The following is a 19,012-nucleotide window of genomic DNA, read 5'->3' on the forward strand; positions in this document are numbered from 1 at the left end:
TTTACAAAAGAAATTGGAAAGTAAAAAAAAAAATGAATACTGTATAGTAAATGTGTTTTTTCCTTGTTATATTTATAACGATCCGTAAAATACTTCATATGCAGTGGATTATAGCTGAGCTCGAAAACCTTGAAGAGATTTCTCATAATTAACAAGATTAAAATTAAAATTTGTTTTAAATGAAAAACAAAAATCTACAGGAAAAAAATATTTCAAACCCTTAAATCTTTGAAAAAAGTGAAGAAACTAAAAAGTGAAGACACTAGGTGGCAATGCATGCAACCAAAAATAAAACAGTTCTTTAATCTTTATAATAACTATTTCCGACTCGTATAATATCTTTATAAATTAAATTGTTGTCACTCGTGTATAAATTGTTGAAAATTATAAAGAAACATATTCTTCCCCACATAGTATACATACACTTGTACTGGGGTAGTCGATGTAAGTGATGGGTTTAACAAGTATTTATAGTCTTTAATAATTCATTAATTTAATTCATAATAGATTAAGTTATGGACTAAAATTTAAATAATTTAGAACACCATCTAAAACCTAAAAAAAATTTTTAATTAAAAAAATCTGTTTAAAAATTCGAAGCTCTTTGGTGGCAAGAAAGTAATTTCGATATTTCAGTATTATGATTCTTTTTTTTTGACATTTGACAGTCGTCACTTTTATTATACTTTAGAAGCAAATTGCAGGTAATTTTGTTTGCATCTTGATTGCCTAACAGAACGTATATGTCAGAATTAGTTTAAAATCCTTTCTGGAGATTTTCTTTCAAAGATGACTAATATTCTAGTCGACCTACTGAATTCCACAAGACAAAATTATAGCCATAATTGAATCGGTATATAATAAAGCTGTGAAAGAGATTGCAGAGAGGTGAAATGTATCAAACACAATTGAAACTCACACCAAAAGTCTTGGACTCGTTAGAAAGCTCGATAATTGGGTTTTGAATGAATTGAAATAAATTCACTTAATACAACGAATCAATATTTGCGATATGTATCTCAAATGCAATGAAATCGATGCTTTCTTGAAACAAATCATCATCACCGGTGATGAAAAATGGATCGTCTACAATAACATCAATTGAAAATTATCACGGTCTAAACATGATGAACACGTAAAAGCCAATTGGTGTCAATTTGTTGGGATTACAAAGGAGCTGTCTGCCATTCCGTTGTCATTGTAATATATATGTTAATAGAAATGGCGGATTCCATTAATGTACTCATGTAACGATGGGACAATCAAATGTTACTGAAAGAGAAGAATGTGATTGAAGTGTAGTTTTGTTGTGAACGGTAGTTTTGTTGGGTTGTGTGGTTTGAGTTGCTTCCAAGGAATTAAACGACCAATTTACTTATATACTATCAAAAACTAATGAAATAATAAAAAAAGAAAAACTGATGCCCACATGACTTCCTTGTACTACTATTAAATTACATATACACATTTTTTTTTTTAATGAAAAGTACATAAAATTGTATTTCATTAATAACTGCTTATTATGAATTATATATATTGTAATTTTTTTTTTACAATTTTACAATTGTTAATAAATCAATATATTTAAATTTAAAAAAAAGGAGATAAATTCGGATTTGAACCGATGTGCCTTCCCCTTGTAAGATCCAAATATTTCATTAAATATTCTATTTGGCTATAATACTGGAACCAATAAGTACCACTTATGACATATTGTTGAAAATCTCTCATTGAGGCCTTATTTTTATACTTAAGAAAAAGGCCAAAATTCAAAAAATTTGGATTTTGAATCTAAATCCAAATCTAAAAATCCAAAATCCAGTTCTAAATCCGCAATTTCAAAATCTTACGGCTAATCTTTTTGATTTATGCGAGATACATAAACGTATGTACAGTCGTCATCCCGAAACTAGCAAAATGAATTCAGGAATGGTCAAAATAGTGGGTATTTCTATTGAAATCTGAAAACAAAGATTTTTCGCGATCACAATACTTCCTTTACTTCTTACAAGGAAGTAATGTACGATAACGTTGGTTTTTACTTCCCATTAATTATCTTCCCCAAGTCTGCTAGTACCTTCTCCGCTTTCAGTGTCACTTCTGTAATATGGCGGATGAAGCTTCTAGATTTGTCCAGCCATACGCCTAGGTATTTAGCACATCTGGTGTCTTGAAGCGTATGGCCGTCCACCTGAACTTCCATCCTCCGCAGCTTCAGTCGTCCCGCAGATTTTTCTGCGTTGAAAAATGTAGATTTTTGTATTCGGGAACAACCGTTAATTTTGCGTGAAATTGGAGATAACTTTCACAGAAACTTTTTAAGTTTTGGAACAAGCTTACGGAGATGATGCTCTGGGTCATACGCAAAGTTGCGATTTAAAAGTGGTCGTCAGTGAATTGAAGTTGATCCTCGACCAAGAAGTCTTTCGACTGCAACTGATGACGCACGTTCAGAAAATCAACGATCTGGTGAGTGCAAAACGCCGAATGACTGTCAGAGTACTTGCAGAAAGGGTTAGCGTCTTGATTTGATCATGACGTGACATTTTGACTGAAAAATTTGAACATGCATCGAGTTGCAGCATATTCGGTTCCTCGTTTGATTAGCGAACAGCAGAAAGAATATCGAATGGACATTCGTAGGCAACTTCTTGACAAAGTCAATGACGAGGAAACCTTCATACAAAGGATCATAACGGGAGACGAAAGCTGAGTTTACGGCTACCACATTGAGACAAAAGTTCAATCATCTTAAAAATCTCACATTACAAAAATCGCTACTAACACTTAAACATGTTGTACTCAACAATAACACAAAAACTAAACGAGATATCAACAATCCAATTAATGTAATTACAGAAAACGTTATGCGGAACACAATGCTACCAACCGCACGTCACTAAATATCTCCGTTGGCGCGTAATTAAAAATGATTGGTTATTTTTTGAACAGACCTCGTATATATAGAATTCAATTATACAGAAATATTTCTGTTCACAATTATTTTTATACAAATAATCGTATTTATATTTAGGGCTAGTATTTCTATTCTATAAAATATATATTTATTGGATAAAATATATTGTTCAGTAAATAATGTTACGCTAATCAATATTTACTCACATTAAATATCTAGTCGAAAAACTGAATATTTGCTCATCGGTTCAAATTGCAACTTCATGTTTACATTACTTATCTCGATTTTTTGTTTGTTTGATTATTTTTACTGATTGGAATGAATCACCTGCAGCAAATCGCCTCTATCATGGGTGTATATTTTGTTAAAATTGATAGTAGTACTCTTATATTTTAAATTAGTTATTTCAGGTTAATTTATGATTAATATATATTTTAATCCTGATTTTTTAATGTTTCTTTTAACAAGAGTTATGGATAGTTTTTTTATTTTATTTTTAATCGATTAATTTGATTATAACTTCATATTTATTTCATAATATTTTATTAGATCTTCAGTTTTCTATTTTCTTCTCTTTTTTTCGTTGCTTATTTATGAAACTAATTCAAATTTTTTCCCTTATTTTCATACCATTAATTCTAATCTTTTGTTTCTACTTCTAAAGCAGGAAAAGATTCTTCATCCTACTCAAGATTTCTTGGTTTTTATGTATATGTAATAAATTATGTATTCAATTACTGAGGCCATTAGCAATCATCAGTTAATTACATCAAGAAAATTGGTATGAATGCAATTAGCCCATCTCTTATCGAGATCTTTTGTTTTCTGCCATTCTTTTATTTTCGGCTTACTCTTATTCTTTTATGAATTAATTTCGTCCTTAATTTCCTCTAACTTGATGTTATTTGTCTTTTCTTTTATTCTGTTTTTGCCATCTGTCATAGGGTCATAACTTCTGCGTCTCACAATACGATTCCACTTTCTTTTATGTGTTTTTACGTTTATACAAAAACTAATTATTAATATAAATTACTATGAATTATATTTAATTATTATTGTTTTGTTCTGTATTTTTCCTACAGTATCGTCAGTCAATAAAATAAAGTTTTTAAAAACTTTAGGCATTTTTTCTTTCTAATTTAAAGATTATAATACCGATATCTGTCTATTTTACAAATAGGAATTTACTAGATAAGGATATTTTTTCTTTAAAGTTATTTTACTACTACTTATTTTGTATATTTAACTATACATATACAGATATTTTAAAGGTTATTTAAATAGATTGGATAACAAGAAAGCGCTCAAGACATTTTATTTTTGTCTGTATTCCGGTGGGGAGTCAACCCACCGGGTTGATCTAATGGTGAACGAGTCTTCACAAATCAGCTGATTTGAAAGTCAAGAGTTCCAGCGTTCACGTCCTAGTAAAGTCAGTTATTTCTATCTAGTTGAATACTAGATCGTGGATACCGGTGTTCTTTGGTGGTTAGGTTTCAATTAATCACACATCTCAGGAATGGTCGAACTGAGCTGTACAAGACTACACTCATACATAACATCCTCATTCATCCTCTGAAGTAATACCTAAACGGTAATTCCCGGAAGCTAAACAGGAAAAAAGAAAGAAATTTATTCCGGAATGGAGCAGTCTGTATTTCCGTTTACATGTTAGCGATAACATATTATTTTAGAATTACGGGCTTAATTAATAAGGTGGTGCTGTAGTACCGGAGTCTGTAATTACAGTCGGTGTATAACAGAACGAATTTTTACCTGGTAATTGTTACTGCTATATGGATTCAAATGTGATTCTAGATAATAGCAATGCTGTTCTACGTTGTTTTTTAGTTTTCTATTTTATTACTACATAAAACTTCACCCTCGAAACTGGATAGTACCTGTCGCGGTCCTAAATATTGTTGCTGTTCAACAATAAAGTTTCGACATCTATGTCGTCAACGTAAATTTCCCAGATTTTTATTTCCTGTGCATTACTTGCATATTTAATAATTTTCTTTTCAAATAAGCACTTCTGTAATCTGTTTCTTGACATTACTAGAGCTATAACGATGGTCTTCAGTATTTATGATCCAGATGCTTTTTTAATATAATTTCAGTTAGTTATTCTTTTCGGTAGCACTTCGTATCTTAAATTTCAGTAATTATCTTTAAAAATTGATTTATAAATTTAGTGTTTCTGACAATAGAAACCAAGATTTTTTATTTTTTAAATATTTTTTTACTTTAATTGTTTTACCTTTATTCTAAACACTACATAGTATTTATTTGCCTGTTAACTTTTTTTTTGGTGTTATTTATTTACTTATTTTTCCATTTAATTCCTTAGTGTCTAAACAATAATGATGTTTAGGTATTTAAATATTGTTTAACAATCGAAATCGTAGTCTGACTATAAATTTTAAATAAAATATTTATTATAGGTTTTTAAGGATTTTCTTGTTTTTTCAAATTATTATTAATTTGATCAATTTTTTACTGTACCAAACTGGAATTTTATGTACAAAACGGGATGTTTCACAATAGAAACGCGTACGTTAATTTGAGACTTTATGCCACTTTTCCCTAGTTTCTTTTACGACTGTTTGTATATAAACTACGTCATGTACTACAGTCATCTGTTAGTGTTTCTTTTTTTTTTTTGTTTAACTCCGGATCCACCGTTAGGCATGCTTCAGAGGATGAGATGAATGATTTGTAGCGTGTGTTAAAATGCCATGCCTGACCGGGATTCGAACCCGGGATTTCCGGATGAAAGGTTGAGGCGCTACCACTCGTGCCACGGAGGCCGGCTGTGTTCCTTTCTTTTGAGAGTAATGATATTTTTATTTTATAGTTATTTTTTTCCTTTCTTTTTCTGTTTAACGTCCGGAATCACCGTAAGGTATGCAGAGGATGAATAAGGATGATATGTATGAATGAAAAAATGATCAATCGTGAGACGTGAGGTTAATTGAAAAAAAACCAGTATTCATATCCGTATAAAAGTAACCAACCGCCTGTACTAGGATTTGAACCTTAGAACTCTCGACTTTGAAGACTTGATGACAACTTTACCACTGGACCAACCCGATGGGTGTATAAGGTTAATTTATTGAAGGTGTCTTTTGTAGAACGAGGTATAAAGTTCGTTTTGGTGGATTTGGTCTGATGATGTACATTGTAATTTAACTCGCTTACCAATCTTTTCTTCTCTCATTTCCCGAAATAAATTTGGAATAAAAACCCAAGTATTACTTGGACTTGGCAGTACAGTTTTCTTATTTTTTTAATGCAATTCAGTTAAGTGTAATTATAGAATTATCTTCATTTTTTAGTAATTTATTTTAAAATAAATATTTAAAATTTTTCAAATAATTTCCGGCATTGTCCGTTTTTACTTGCTACTGTTTATTTCACAAAACTCTTGCCAAACCTGTAATTTAATATTTGTTAATATATTTTTTTTTAAAGATTTAATGATACGTAACAATTTAAATTATTTTAGGTAAAACATAGTTTTGTTTGCTAATGCAGTATTACTAAAATCGTATTTTTTATTTTTGGCATGTTTCAGTGTCGATGTAAGAGGTCGTGCTCTTGAAGTAGCTAGTCACTATGCTGACGATAAATCGTTAGGTGGTCGTGGACATTATACCGCGGAATACCCAATGTCTTACCTAACATTAGAAGCTGTTCAAGAAGCGGATGCTGGACGATATAAATGTCGAGTTGATTTCCGGTTTTCGCCTACTCGTAACTCATTCGTGAATCTCACTGTTATTGGTAAGTAAAATGATAGAATCTGTATGATTTATATGTCTTTCAATGATATGATTTATATTAATATGATTTGTAAAATACTTCTTAGATCACATAGAATCGTCGTTAGGCAAAGGATGTTAGTGGATCTCCTGGCTGATAATTTCTTCATCAAAATGTATTTTAATTGTACCTAATAGCAAAAATACACAAAATATTTGTTTTTATGTTGTTTATATTTAATTTTTAATATTCTGATTCATTGATAGTGTTTGTATAAATTCATATTTATTCTGATATTTTTTTTGATTTTTTTTTTGTTATTAGTTTTTTTCAATAATTGAGTTAATCATAAACAAGGGTTTAAAGACTTTTTTTGTTATAAATGACTGGTTAACTGGTATTTCGCCGTTTATGAGCGGCCAGTTTTCCCCCTGACCTCTAAGTTTCAGGATGGCCCGGTCTCTGCCCCCCCCCCCCCCAAGAGCATGGCAGTCGAACATCGTATTCGACTGGACCTCCCCGCAGACACCACAACTCATCAGCTGCTAGGCGAAACCGAAACAGATTGCTTTAAATCCTCATTGGTTGGTAAGCACTTGGGCACCCGCTGCCCTTAAAAATGAATTCGAGGCATACCATCCCCCCCAGATCCTGTATAAACCTATACAAGGACAAGCAACTGAATGAAATTTAGATCCGGTGCATTGATCTAGCCCGGCCCGTTAGATCCGGTGCATTGATCTAGCCCGGCCCGAAACCGCATCCCAAATGCCTCGGCTTCCCGACCTCTTCGAATGGCTGCCCGAACTTTCACCACCTTGAGAGCCTTTCCCAATACGGTGGTAGCCTCGTAGGAGGTTGTTTTAAAAACACCAGTGCATACTATCATAGTTCTGCGCTGGGCACTCCTTAAATGTTAACTCTTATTTCTATCCAACCTATGCGCCCAAATTGGCGCCGCGTATGCGATCATCCTCTCTAAGACACCTCAGTACACCAAGTACATTTGACGGCTCGACAGCCCGTCCGAGCAGTCCTAAGTTTGTGCATCACAGAGATACCGCCACAACTTGCTTAATGTGGTTACTAAAGCAAGTTGTCATCAAACAAAACACCTAGGTACTTTTGAACCCTTACTCGGCTGATTATACTTAATATAATCAGCTTAATACTTAATGTGGGGGTTACGATGATAATTCGTCTGTACCCCTCAGATCTTTCTGATTTCTTACGCAACTCTGATTTCTTACTGAGTGATCTTCAGTCCTCTCTCTTACTGATCTATCTGGATTCTAAATCGGGCTTTATCCCATTTTAAAATGGCCCTTATGCCCTTACAATTATTACTTATTATTAATGCCCTTACAATTACTTAAGCAACAATTCTGGTCATTGCTGGTCATTGAAAACCCACAATAATTAAAGAAAAATCGGAATACCTGTTATAAATCCGCTGATCTCTCTAGTGTAGTGGTAGCTCTCGGATTTTCATTCGGAGGTCCTGGAATTTTCCATACGTTACAAAATTCCATTTCCAATTTTCCACGTACAATTCAACCTTCTGTAGAGAATAAAAAAAAAAACTGAAGTCGCTTATATATAAAATCCGCCTACGTTGGATTTGGAATTTTCAATGTTTAAAAATTTAAGCAGATGTCAGTTGCGCCAAATGTATTATAAAAATAATATACACTTAGTTTTCTAAAACTTTTTTTTATTGTATTTATTGAATTATTATAAACTTTTTAAAACTTTTTTTATTATTTGTTATTGAATTATTGTTGACTTTTGCAACCAGGGTTGTTAATATTAATTTAATTTGTAATTATATAAATTATTAATATATTTATAAGTTAATATATTTAAATAAAAAAAAAAGAGTACAATGAAGTCTGGATTGCCTTCCCCCTTGTAAGAACCAAATAATTTATTAGTTATCAAATATTTTATGCTTATCGTTAAAAAGCGCACGCTCATGTGTGAGTGACCATTTTTCTCAAAAACTACTGGACTTACCTATCGATCCGGATTTTGCATTACATAGGTATACTTCAGAGCTGGTCAAACTGGTATACTCTGGTATACTTCAGAGACAAACAAAACTGCAGTAGATTTGTTCTAAATGTCCCGATGATGCCATTTTTTTGCATTACTTATATATATCACTTCATATCAGGTTCTTAGACATATTTTACGGTTTGGACACCAGAGAGGCGCATGTCTAAAACGGCTGGCCGATTTTGATGCGGGTTTTCTGCATTACCAAGGTATCCCCTCAGAGCAGTTTCTCATTTTAAGAACCCAGGGCCGCTGCAGTATAAGTGCTTCGTGGGATTTTTTAGTTCATAGTTTTTCTTTACTCAAAACAGTTTTTGCTTTTTGCATCCCAAAATTCATCAGAAACCAACAAAAAATTAGCGGTTGAATAGTTGGAATACAGAGTGAAGTATTACAGAAAACCTCTCTGTAACATTTGCTAAATAATTTGATTTAGGAATGTTTTTGGATTTTAAAAGGGAATATTTTTGTTAAACCTAATTTTACTCTGTTGGATTTTAAAAGGGAATATTTTTGTTAAACCTAATTTTACTCTGTCTTTACTGAAATATAAAAAAATTATTTATTTTTTACTCTTCTACTAGGAACCAAAAATACTCGCACCTTTTCATTTAACATCTAAAATATCAACGCTGCACATAATTAGTGTTTTCACATAAAACATAATTGTATTGTTATTAACAATTGTATTGTTAGCCTAAAGAGTCGATGAGTTGCTGTAGAGCAACTTTCCATAAAAGTGATCCACATAAAAGTGCATCAGATAAGAATGGGTAGTCCATTGGCAGGAAAGGATGGTGGTGTACAGAAAGTCTGGGAAACCCCATTGGTCTTAAAAATATAAGCATCGCCGCAAGCATCGCCGCAATCATTATGGCACTTTATGTGCAATTGAAAAATGTGCAATTCATTGTTAGTGTGTGTGTCTCATAGCACGGCACGGTTAAGTGTGGACCTGTGATGTTAAAACACTGAGATGTTAAAATATGCAAAATGGCCAATTACAACTATTCTAAGGTATTCTAAAAAAATTCCGTAACAATGGAAATACTGTGCAACAAGCAAGTACTACCTATCTGCAATAACAAGCATCTTTTCCATGCATCTTTTTAAGTCAGCTTTACACACAGTAGAGATTTCAAAGATCATCAAGATTATCAAGCTTTTATTATTGCTATTATTGCTTTTGTCAGTTACTTTTGATGCTATTATCATGACCACAAGACTTAGCTGCAGGTCAGCTGCAGGTCAGCTAACTTTAGCCTTATGTATGTTATGGCTATGTCCGTAGTTTGGAAGATGGAAGAAGAGACAGCAGATCTCACGTTGAAAGTAATGGGAAGGGATGTTATTGAGAAAAGAGCTGTAATAGTTTTACTCATCACAAAAGCAGTTAAAAGTTTTCAACATTAATTAAAATTTTACCTTTATACTTTATACTTAAAAATTAACAATTTAAGTTTTTCAATTTTTATTAATATTATTTAAGTTTTAAAATTATAAATGTTATATTATAATGAAATAAAGCCTGCAGGGAGCTAGTCACAATGTAGTACAAAATGAGAATATGAAAGCAGAAATCAGCTTTCCTGAGGACTGAGAGTCATCTGAATCTGTAGAATTAAAATAATCAAATTGAAGTTTTAAAATTATAAATGTTATATTATAATGAAATAAAGCCTGCAGGGAGCTAGTCACAATGTAGTACAAAATGAAAATATGAAAGCAGAAATCAGCTTTCCTGAGAGTCATCTGACTGAGAGTCATCTGAATCTGTATAATTAAAATAATCAAATTGATCTGTATTATAAGTAGATGATATTCCTGATTTTCCTGTTTTTGATCCTGTTTTTGATCTCGTTTTTGATCTTGATCTTCGACGGCAAGGAGAAATTGTTTTTGATCGGCAAGGGGATGCAGAAGCCTTTTTACAACGTTTTTTTCGTTTCACTATTACATGTTTATCTTCTAATTTATTTTCTTCCATACTTTCCTTTCGAATATACCTGGAATACAAAATTTACATAAAATTTTTAAATTTTATTTAAATATAAATTTTTTTTGTGTTAGATATGGTTGTTGTGTTTTGAAAAATTAGATTGTTATTGATACTAGAAATGCACTCATCATATAGGGTTATATACCTCCAGTATTAGATGAAAAATTTTGATTTCTATAGTTCAGCGAATATGTTACAAATCAAATTCTAGATCAAATGCAAGCAAGCTTTAACAATTGCCATGTTGAACGCCATGTGAAACAGTATGATTGCATCAGTGTAATTTATACAGTAAATTTGTTCAATAAAGACCTGATTTTATTGATTTCTCTGGGGCTAATCAAGTACTCTGATATGAAAAAATTCCTTTACTGGTTAAACTATGTAGTATAATTACACCATTTGTCATTTAATGTGAAAATACATCAACTAAGTTAGAGCAACATATTGACACTAACACTTTTCCTTGCAATAACCATCTGACTTCTGCATGGAAAGATTTTTTTTTCAACCATTTCATTGCGTAGTTTACCAACAGCTTTTCTGTAATAGATTGCATCCCTTTGCAACTGCCCTTTAATAGATTGCAACTGCCCTTTGTAAAAGACAATTTTTTCCACTGTTCTTTCCTGTTCATCTTTCCACCATCACTAATTGCAATACATTTTGTCTGCAATACATTTTGTCCCGTCTATGTAACATTGTCCTGTTGCATGATCAGCAATGATTTACAAAACATTCTTTGACTGTCCCTGTCACATTAATTTCTCAATTCTCACAAACATTTCAGAGAAATGTTTACCACATCTGTTTTGTCAAACTGAATACTAAAAAATTCACTTGAACTCGCTTGCTGTGATCCTGTCACCTTGATACTGTGACATTTGGGTCCTGAGCAGCATTGTAAATTATCCTAATCTACCTGATCTAATCTACCTGATAGGTAGAGTTCCATTTTCTCTACACAATCAATCCTTTTTTCCCTTGATCCCATCCTTCCCATTACATAGATTATTTGAGTATAGGTACCACCCTAATAAGTTCTTCGAAAGTGGTTTAAGCCTTAAACTCCTTAAACTCCTCAATTTCTCAAGTTTTATTAAATAAATTAAATTTATAAGAAGTCCAAGAACAAACACGTACAAAAATTTCCTCCTAGTTTTTAGTTGGTTCCTTAGGTACAGATTAAAAATTTAAAAAGTAAAAATATTTAAAAGCCCCTCTTTCAATTAATCTAAAATATAATAAACTGAATAGCAATATTCAGTTCATTCTTTTTCAATAGTTTTTTCTTAAAAACAAAAATTGTAATAATTTTTGAAACAAGAGGTTCACACCCTCTTGTCTCCAACATACCTACAGTCTACAGTAAATAGTAGTATATTCCTAACAGTGTACTTTCTGCGTAAACCAGTAAAACATCCTGAGAAGTCTACTGCCTGCCCAGGAATGCTTGGAATCCATTAAGAATAATTAACCATCTGATATTCAAAGGTATTTTCTACCTGGATACAATTATGACAGAGATTGGGATTGTTTGTCACAATTCACCTTTAACATTAGTATCTGATAAAATGATTAATTACTGAAAAAGGTAACATACAATTAATAAAAGATGTGTAATAAAGACTTTCCATATCTTAGTGATGCAACAAGTCTTATCTGATGACTAAACTAATTTTAACAGAACTTTCATTGATAGTTAATTTACTTTCTTCAATTGATTGTTGTGCAAAATAAGAATTAGTAAAATTTTTAGTGTTAAAATAATATTTAGTGCTATTTATAGATGAAGGTAGCATAATGACTACCACTTAAATCACTACCACGAGTAATTCTGTTAATACTTACAATTTTATCCTTGAGATTAGGTCACTAATGTAGCCATCGATGTTCAATACTCTTATACACAGTGATAATGATATTGCCGTTAATATTATTCTTACAAATGCTCCTCTAATAATTATAAAATCATTTAAAGCACTAAGTTCAAAAGCGTCAACTATTTTTTTAATCTAAAAAAAAGAAAAGAAAGTAATCATTTTTTGTCATACGAATGACACAAACAAAATTTAGTATTAAATTGTTATACACTTATAATGTAGCCTTTATCTTCCTCATATTTAACATTTTATTGGAAATCTAAGAAAATTAGTTGGAAAACTTTGAATAGCAAGGTTGAATTCAACACATTTTGCATTCCAGAGAGCTTCTCACACACAGTCAGACTTTAACGTTTGACTGTGTGACATTTGACAGTCACACAAATCTAAAATTTACTGCTTGTAAATTCTTTAAAATTCTGATTTTCTAATGGTTTGTAGAATACCAACATTTGCCAGATATTTTCATCGCAACATATATATACTAGTCAGGGGACTCCACCCACTGGCCTCATCCTGTATCGAAGAAAACAGCTGCTGTTGTCCCCCTGCTGTGTTTGTGAGAATAATGCTGACAATTAAAGCCTGAAACTCTTTCCTCTAATGTTTCCCTTGTTCTTAAGAAAAATCTATAAACTGATTACACAAAAAGGAGTATCTTTACATTTAGTTTAGGAAGTCATTTAGTCAGCATTTAAGTTTTTATTGTATCAAACTGTTTTAATGTAAGAGATAAGAAAAAAAACTTTTTTTTTTTAAATTGATCAATGATAACTCTTAAGCAACATACCAGTGTAGAAGGGTACAACACACAATGGTTTTAATTTCAGTGGGTGTTAACTACTAATTCTTGGGAACTAATTAAAACTTAAACATTTTCCTTTAATGTTCTCAGTATTAAATTTAAATGCTGTTCTCAATATTTGCTTTAAATTTCTCAGTATTCTACTTTATTATAGTTATTTTCTTCAAACAGCTCTGAATTTTAGTATTGAGCATGAAGCAGTATGTTGTGTAAACTTCAGCAATATGTGAATTAATAAAAGTGTGACATGCACCTGTTTTCAGCTGTGTCAGACACCAGCTGACACACAAATGTGTTTGTGTCACAATTAGGGAAAATATCATAATGTTCATATAAATGGAAATGGATAAAAAAGTGATGGGTTCCTGTGGACATTGATTCTGATATGGTGAATGAAGTCCTTGCATTATATTCACATTTAACATTCCCCAGACCCCAAAACCACAGTCAGATATAAAATATAACACCCAAAATCTCTGTCAAGTTTGTTAATGGAAAATCGAACCATGGGGGTGGAAATGGGGAGATTAAAAAAAACAAAATATTTTAAAAAACAAAAACAAGTTAAATATCGAATTTGTTTAAAGTTCCACACTATTCTTTGGATAAGGGCCTAAAACTAACTGGTCATTACCTAAAACCTTTGTCTGAAACACATTTTGATATGACCAACCCTTCCGGCAAGGGATGACCAAAATTTTGCTGAATTGTAAGATGGGGCTTGTATGCCAAACATGTGAACTTTTTTCACATGCAACCATTCACATGCAGCCATTGTCGTAATGAGTAAATTAACTTTTTAACGTTTTTCTTAACTTTAAGGTGAAAACCTTTTTTCTCCTCTACTTAACACCAGTGAAATCTACCTCCACCTTCAGATATTCTGAAAGGGATTTTTTATATATTCAAGTAACCCTTATTACTGTTTATATAGACGGTAAATTATTAGAGTAAAGTTGTATAGTAAAATCACACTACTTTTTGATTCAGATTGTTAGATTAGCTTGTTTTAGAGAAGCTGTATTATCTTACTACGAACAACATCACATCATTTGTCTTTATCAAACATATCACTAATCTATTGATTACTGAACAATTAAATATTCTTCCCAGATTTCTAAACATAATGAGAAAAACAAATTGAGCAATATAGAACTGGATTGTTGTAATTTCATTATTTCTAAGTATAATTGCAGGAGAGGGAGTCCACATCCCACCTTCTAATCTGGTAAACATTCTGGGTTATATGCGCATGCTACAACAGTAGAATGCAGATCAATGATAAATTTTTAGTGGCAAAACAAATACAGATTACAATGCATTTTCTTCTTAACTCAAGAAACTAATTCTAATACCATTAACTAGTATAATCTATAGCAGCATACTTACGTTATTATAGAGTATTTTGGAAGCAAATGTAATAAATTGAAATATCACATTCCACATTAGATTTTCGGCAAAATTATGAATTAATATGCCCAACCAAATCTGTAAAAATTACATTATTGCTTCAAATTCTGTGTATTTATGTAACATCAATGCTCAGTTATATCATTCAGTATCTGATGATACTGAATGAATGTACTAATCTAAAACAATGTTAATTTTTTCTTGACAAAACTGATGAAAATATGAACACTCAAAAAATCAAAAACAAAAATACAAAACAAACTGATGCTTTTAACATTTATTTAAGTTAGCAATTCAGTTGTTTGTGAAATAAAGATATCTGATTCATGAAAAATAATCTGAATGATAAATGTAGAAGATAAATTATAACCCCCTTTTAAGCTATACTGTTGATAGCTTAAGAAAGCAGGATAAGGAATAACCAATAAAAACCTAATTACATTAAAAAAAAAACCATAATTTACTCAAGTCCCTTAAGTCATGTGTTGAAAGAAGTAGAATAAGATACTTTTTACAGGTCACGATTTTTTAATCCAGGTTTGCTGCAAAAGATTAAAAAATAATTAACAGCATGATGTCAACAAATCTTATTAACAAATCCATTATTAAATACAGTATGAATATATATTTCTTGTATTTTATAGTCACAATCTAGGCAAGCATTTACTTTAATATAAATATTAGGTAATGACAAAGATAATTTTTATTGAATTTTTAAATGATTTTCTACATAGTTGGGGTTCAGATGTTCATTGTGGAGTATTCATAGCATTCTTGTTCTTTGGTAAAGATGCCAATATGTACTGAACAAGAATTCATACAAATTTTTATGTGTTCACGGAAGGTTTATTTTTGTTTCTCACTTTTAACAAAGATGATTGAAATGTTCATAACATTGTAATAAGACAACCTGAGTATATTAAACTGCAGTGATGATAGTAAATATTACATTGAATAGAAAGATCTACATTCATTGACAGACACTAGCAAATGATTCACTTAAAAAAACACTAGAACAATGTTTTAAACACTAACAGAACCAGCTTTATTTCAAATAAACCTCAAAACATATGCTGTAACTCTTACAGTTGTTTTTGCAGTAAGATTCCCTACTGATAACACCCTGGCATCAGCTAGTATTATTACCAGCAATTTTTTTTTTTTAAATCTGACATTTAAATTGTATACCAAATTCTACTATGGACCAAATTCAGTAAAATCTTTTTCTATCTATAAAAAACTACCAGCAGATACTGGGGTGATTATAATATCAGTCATTGAAGATTGCCTCATTTAATTGAAAATATTTTAATTTTTTTTTTGTCTTCAGTCATTTGACTGGTTTGATGCAGCTCTCCAAGATTCCCTATCTAGTGCTAGTCATTCCATTTCAGTATACCCTCTACATCCTACATTCCTAACAATTTGTTTTACATATTCCAAACGTGGCCTGCCTACACAATATTTCCCTTTTACCTGTCCTTCCAATATTAAAGCGACTATTCCAGGATGCCTTAGTATGTGGCCAATAAGCCTGTCTCTTCTTTTAACTATATTTTTCCAAATGCTTCTTTCTTCATCTATTTGCCGCAATATCTCTTCATTTGTCACTTTATCCACCATCTGATTTTTAACATTCTCCTATAGCACCGCATTTCAAAAGCTTCTAATCTTTTCTTCTCAGATACTCCGATTGTCCAAGTTTCACTTCCATATAAAGCGACACTCCAAATATATACTTTCAAAAATCTTTTCCTGACTTTAAACTAATTTTTGATGTAAACAAATTATATTTCTTACTGAAGGCTCGTTTCGCTTGTGCTATTCGGCATTTAATATCGCTCCTGCTTCGTCCATCTTTAGTAATTCTATTTCCCAAATAACAAAATTCTTCTACCTCCATAATCTTTTCTCCTCCTATTTTCACATTCAGTGGTCCATCTTTGTTATTTCTACTACATTTCATTACTTTTGTTTTGTTCTTGTTTTATTTTCATGCGATAGTTCTTGCGTAGGACTTCATCTATGCCATTCATTGTTTCTTCTAAATCCTTTTTACTCTCGGCTAGAATTACTATATCATCAGCAAATCGTAGCATCTTTATCTTTTCACCTTGTACTGTTGCTCCGAATCTAAATTGATCTTTTTAACATCATTAACTGCTAGTTCCATGTAAAGATTAAAAAGTAACGGAGATAGGGAACATCCTTGTCGGACTCTTTCTTATTACGGCTTCTTTCTTATGTTCTTCAATTGTTACTGTTGCTGTTTGGTTCCTGTACATGTTAGCAATTGTATCTTCTATCTCTGTATTTGAACCCTAATTTTTTTAAAATGCTGAACATTTTATTCCAGTCTATGTTATCGAATATACTATACCTATACTTTACCTGAAACCAAATTGGTCTTCTCCTAACACTTCCTCCAGTCTCCTCTCAATTCTTCTGTATAGAATTCTAGTTAAGATTTTTGATGCATGATTAGTTAAACTAACTGTTCTGTATTTTTCACATTTATCTGCCCCTGCTTTCTTTGGTATCATTACTGTAACACTTTTTTTGAAGTCTGATAGAAATTCCCCTTTTTCATAAATATTACACACCAGTTTGTATAATCTATCAAAAGCTTCCTCACCTGTACTGCGCAGTAATTCTACAGGTATTCCGTCCATTCCAGGAGCCTTTCTGCCATTTAAATCTTTTAATGCTCTCTTAAATTCAGATCTCAGTATTGTTTCTCTCATTTCATCCTCCTCAACTTCCTGTTCTTCCTCTATAACACAATTTTCTAATTCATTTCCTCCGTATAACTCTTCAATATATTCCACCCATCTATCGACTTTACCTTTCGTATTATATATTGGTGTAACATCTTTGTTTAACACATTATTAGATTTTAATTTATGTACCCCAAAATTTTCCTTAACTTTCCTGTATGCTCCGTCTATTTTACCAATGTTCATTTCTCTTTCCACTTCTGAACACTTTTCTTTAGTCCACTCTTCTTTCGCCAGTTTGCACTTCCTGTTTATAGCATTTCTTAATTGCCGATAGTTCCTTTTACTTTCTTCATCACTAGCATTCTTATATTTTCTACGTTAATCCATCAGCTGCAATATATCGTCTGAAACCCAAGGTTTTCTATCCTGTTCTCTTTATTCCGCCTAAGTTTGCTTCTGCCGATTTAAGAATTTCCTTTTTAACATTCTCCCATTCTTCTTCTACATTTTCTACCTTATCTGTTTTACTCAGACCTCTTGCGATGTCCTCCTCAAAAATCCTCTTTACCTCCTATTCCTCAAGCTTCTCTAAATTCCACCGATTCATCTGACACCTATTCTTCAGGTTTTTAATCCTCAACCTACATTTCATTATCACCAAATTATGGTTGCTATCAATGTCTGCTCCAGAGTAAGTTTTGCAGTCAACGAGTTGATTTCTAAATCTTTGCTTAACCATGATATAATCTATCTGATACCTTGCAGTATCGCCTGGCTTTTTCCAAGTGTATATTCTTCTATTATGATTTTTAAATTGGGTGTTGGCAATTACTAAATTATACTTCGTGCAAAACTCTATAAGTCGGTCCCCTCTTTTAATTCCTTTTGCCCAGCCGTATTCACCCACTATATTTCCTTCCTTGCCTTTTCCAATGCTTGCATTCCAACCTCCAACTATTATTAAATTTTCATCTCCTTTTACGTGTTTAATTGCTTCATCAATCTCTTCGTATACACACTCTACCTCATCATCATCATGGGCGCTTGTAGGCATATAGACGTTAACAATCGTTGTCTGTTTAGGTTTTGATTTTATCCTTATTACAATGATTCTATCGCTATGCGTCTTGAAATACTCCACTCCCCTCCCTATCTTCTTGTTCATCACAAAACTTACTCCTGCCTGCCCATTATTTGACACTGAGTTAATTACTTAATATATTAATGTTTTAAAATATTTTTAATATTAAAAACTGCCTCAGTATGATATTTTAAAATGTTTTACTGTATAATTTTTATCACAGACTGATGCAAAAAAGTATTGATAAAATAGTAATTTGATAATAAACATGGAAATGACTAAAACATCCCATCATCATTGATGAAATAACTACATACCAATGCTGAAAATTTCTTATGGAAGCATATTTCCATTTATTTCATATTTGGGTACTT

General features: G+C 31.8%; 1 protein-coding gene across 1 annotated transcript in view; it reads left to right on the forward strand.

Moving 5' to 3' along the window:
* LOC142325556 (neural cell adhesion molecule 2-like) overlaps nucleotides 1-19,012 on the forward strand; it is a 769,074-nt gene that overhangs the window by 103,101 nt on the left and 646,961 nt on the right. The window contains exon 2 of the mRNA XM_075367446.1: nucleotides 6,495-6,703. Coding sequence (XP_075223561.1) covers nucleotides 6,495-6,703 — 209 coding nt within the window. The remainder of the gene's footprint in view (nucleotides 1-6,494; nucleotides 6,704-19,012) is intronic.

This window comes from Lycorma delicatula, chromosome 5 (assembly GCF_047948215.1).
Source record: "Lycorma delicatula isolate Av1 chromosome 5, ASM4794821v1, whole genome shotgun sequence".
Classification (NCBI taxonomy): Eukaryota; Metazoa; Arthropoda; class Insecta; order Hemiptera; family Fulgoridae; genus Lycorma; species Lycorma delicatula.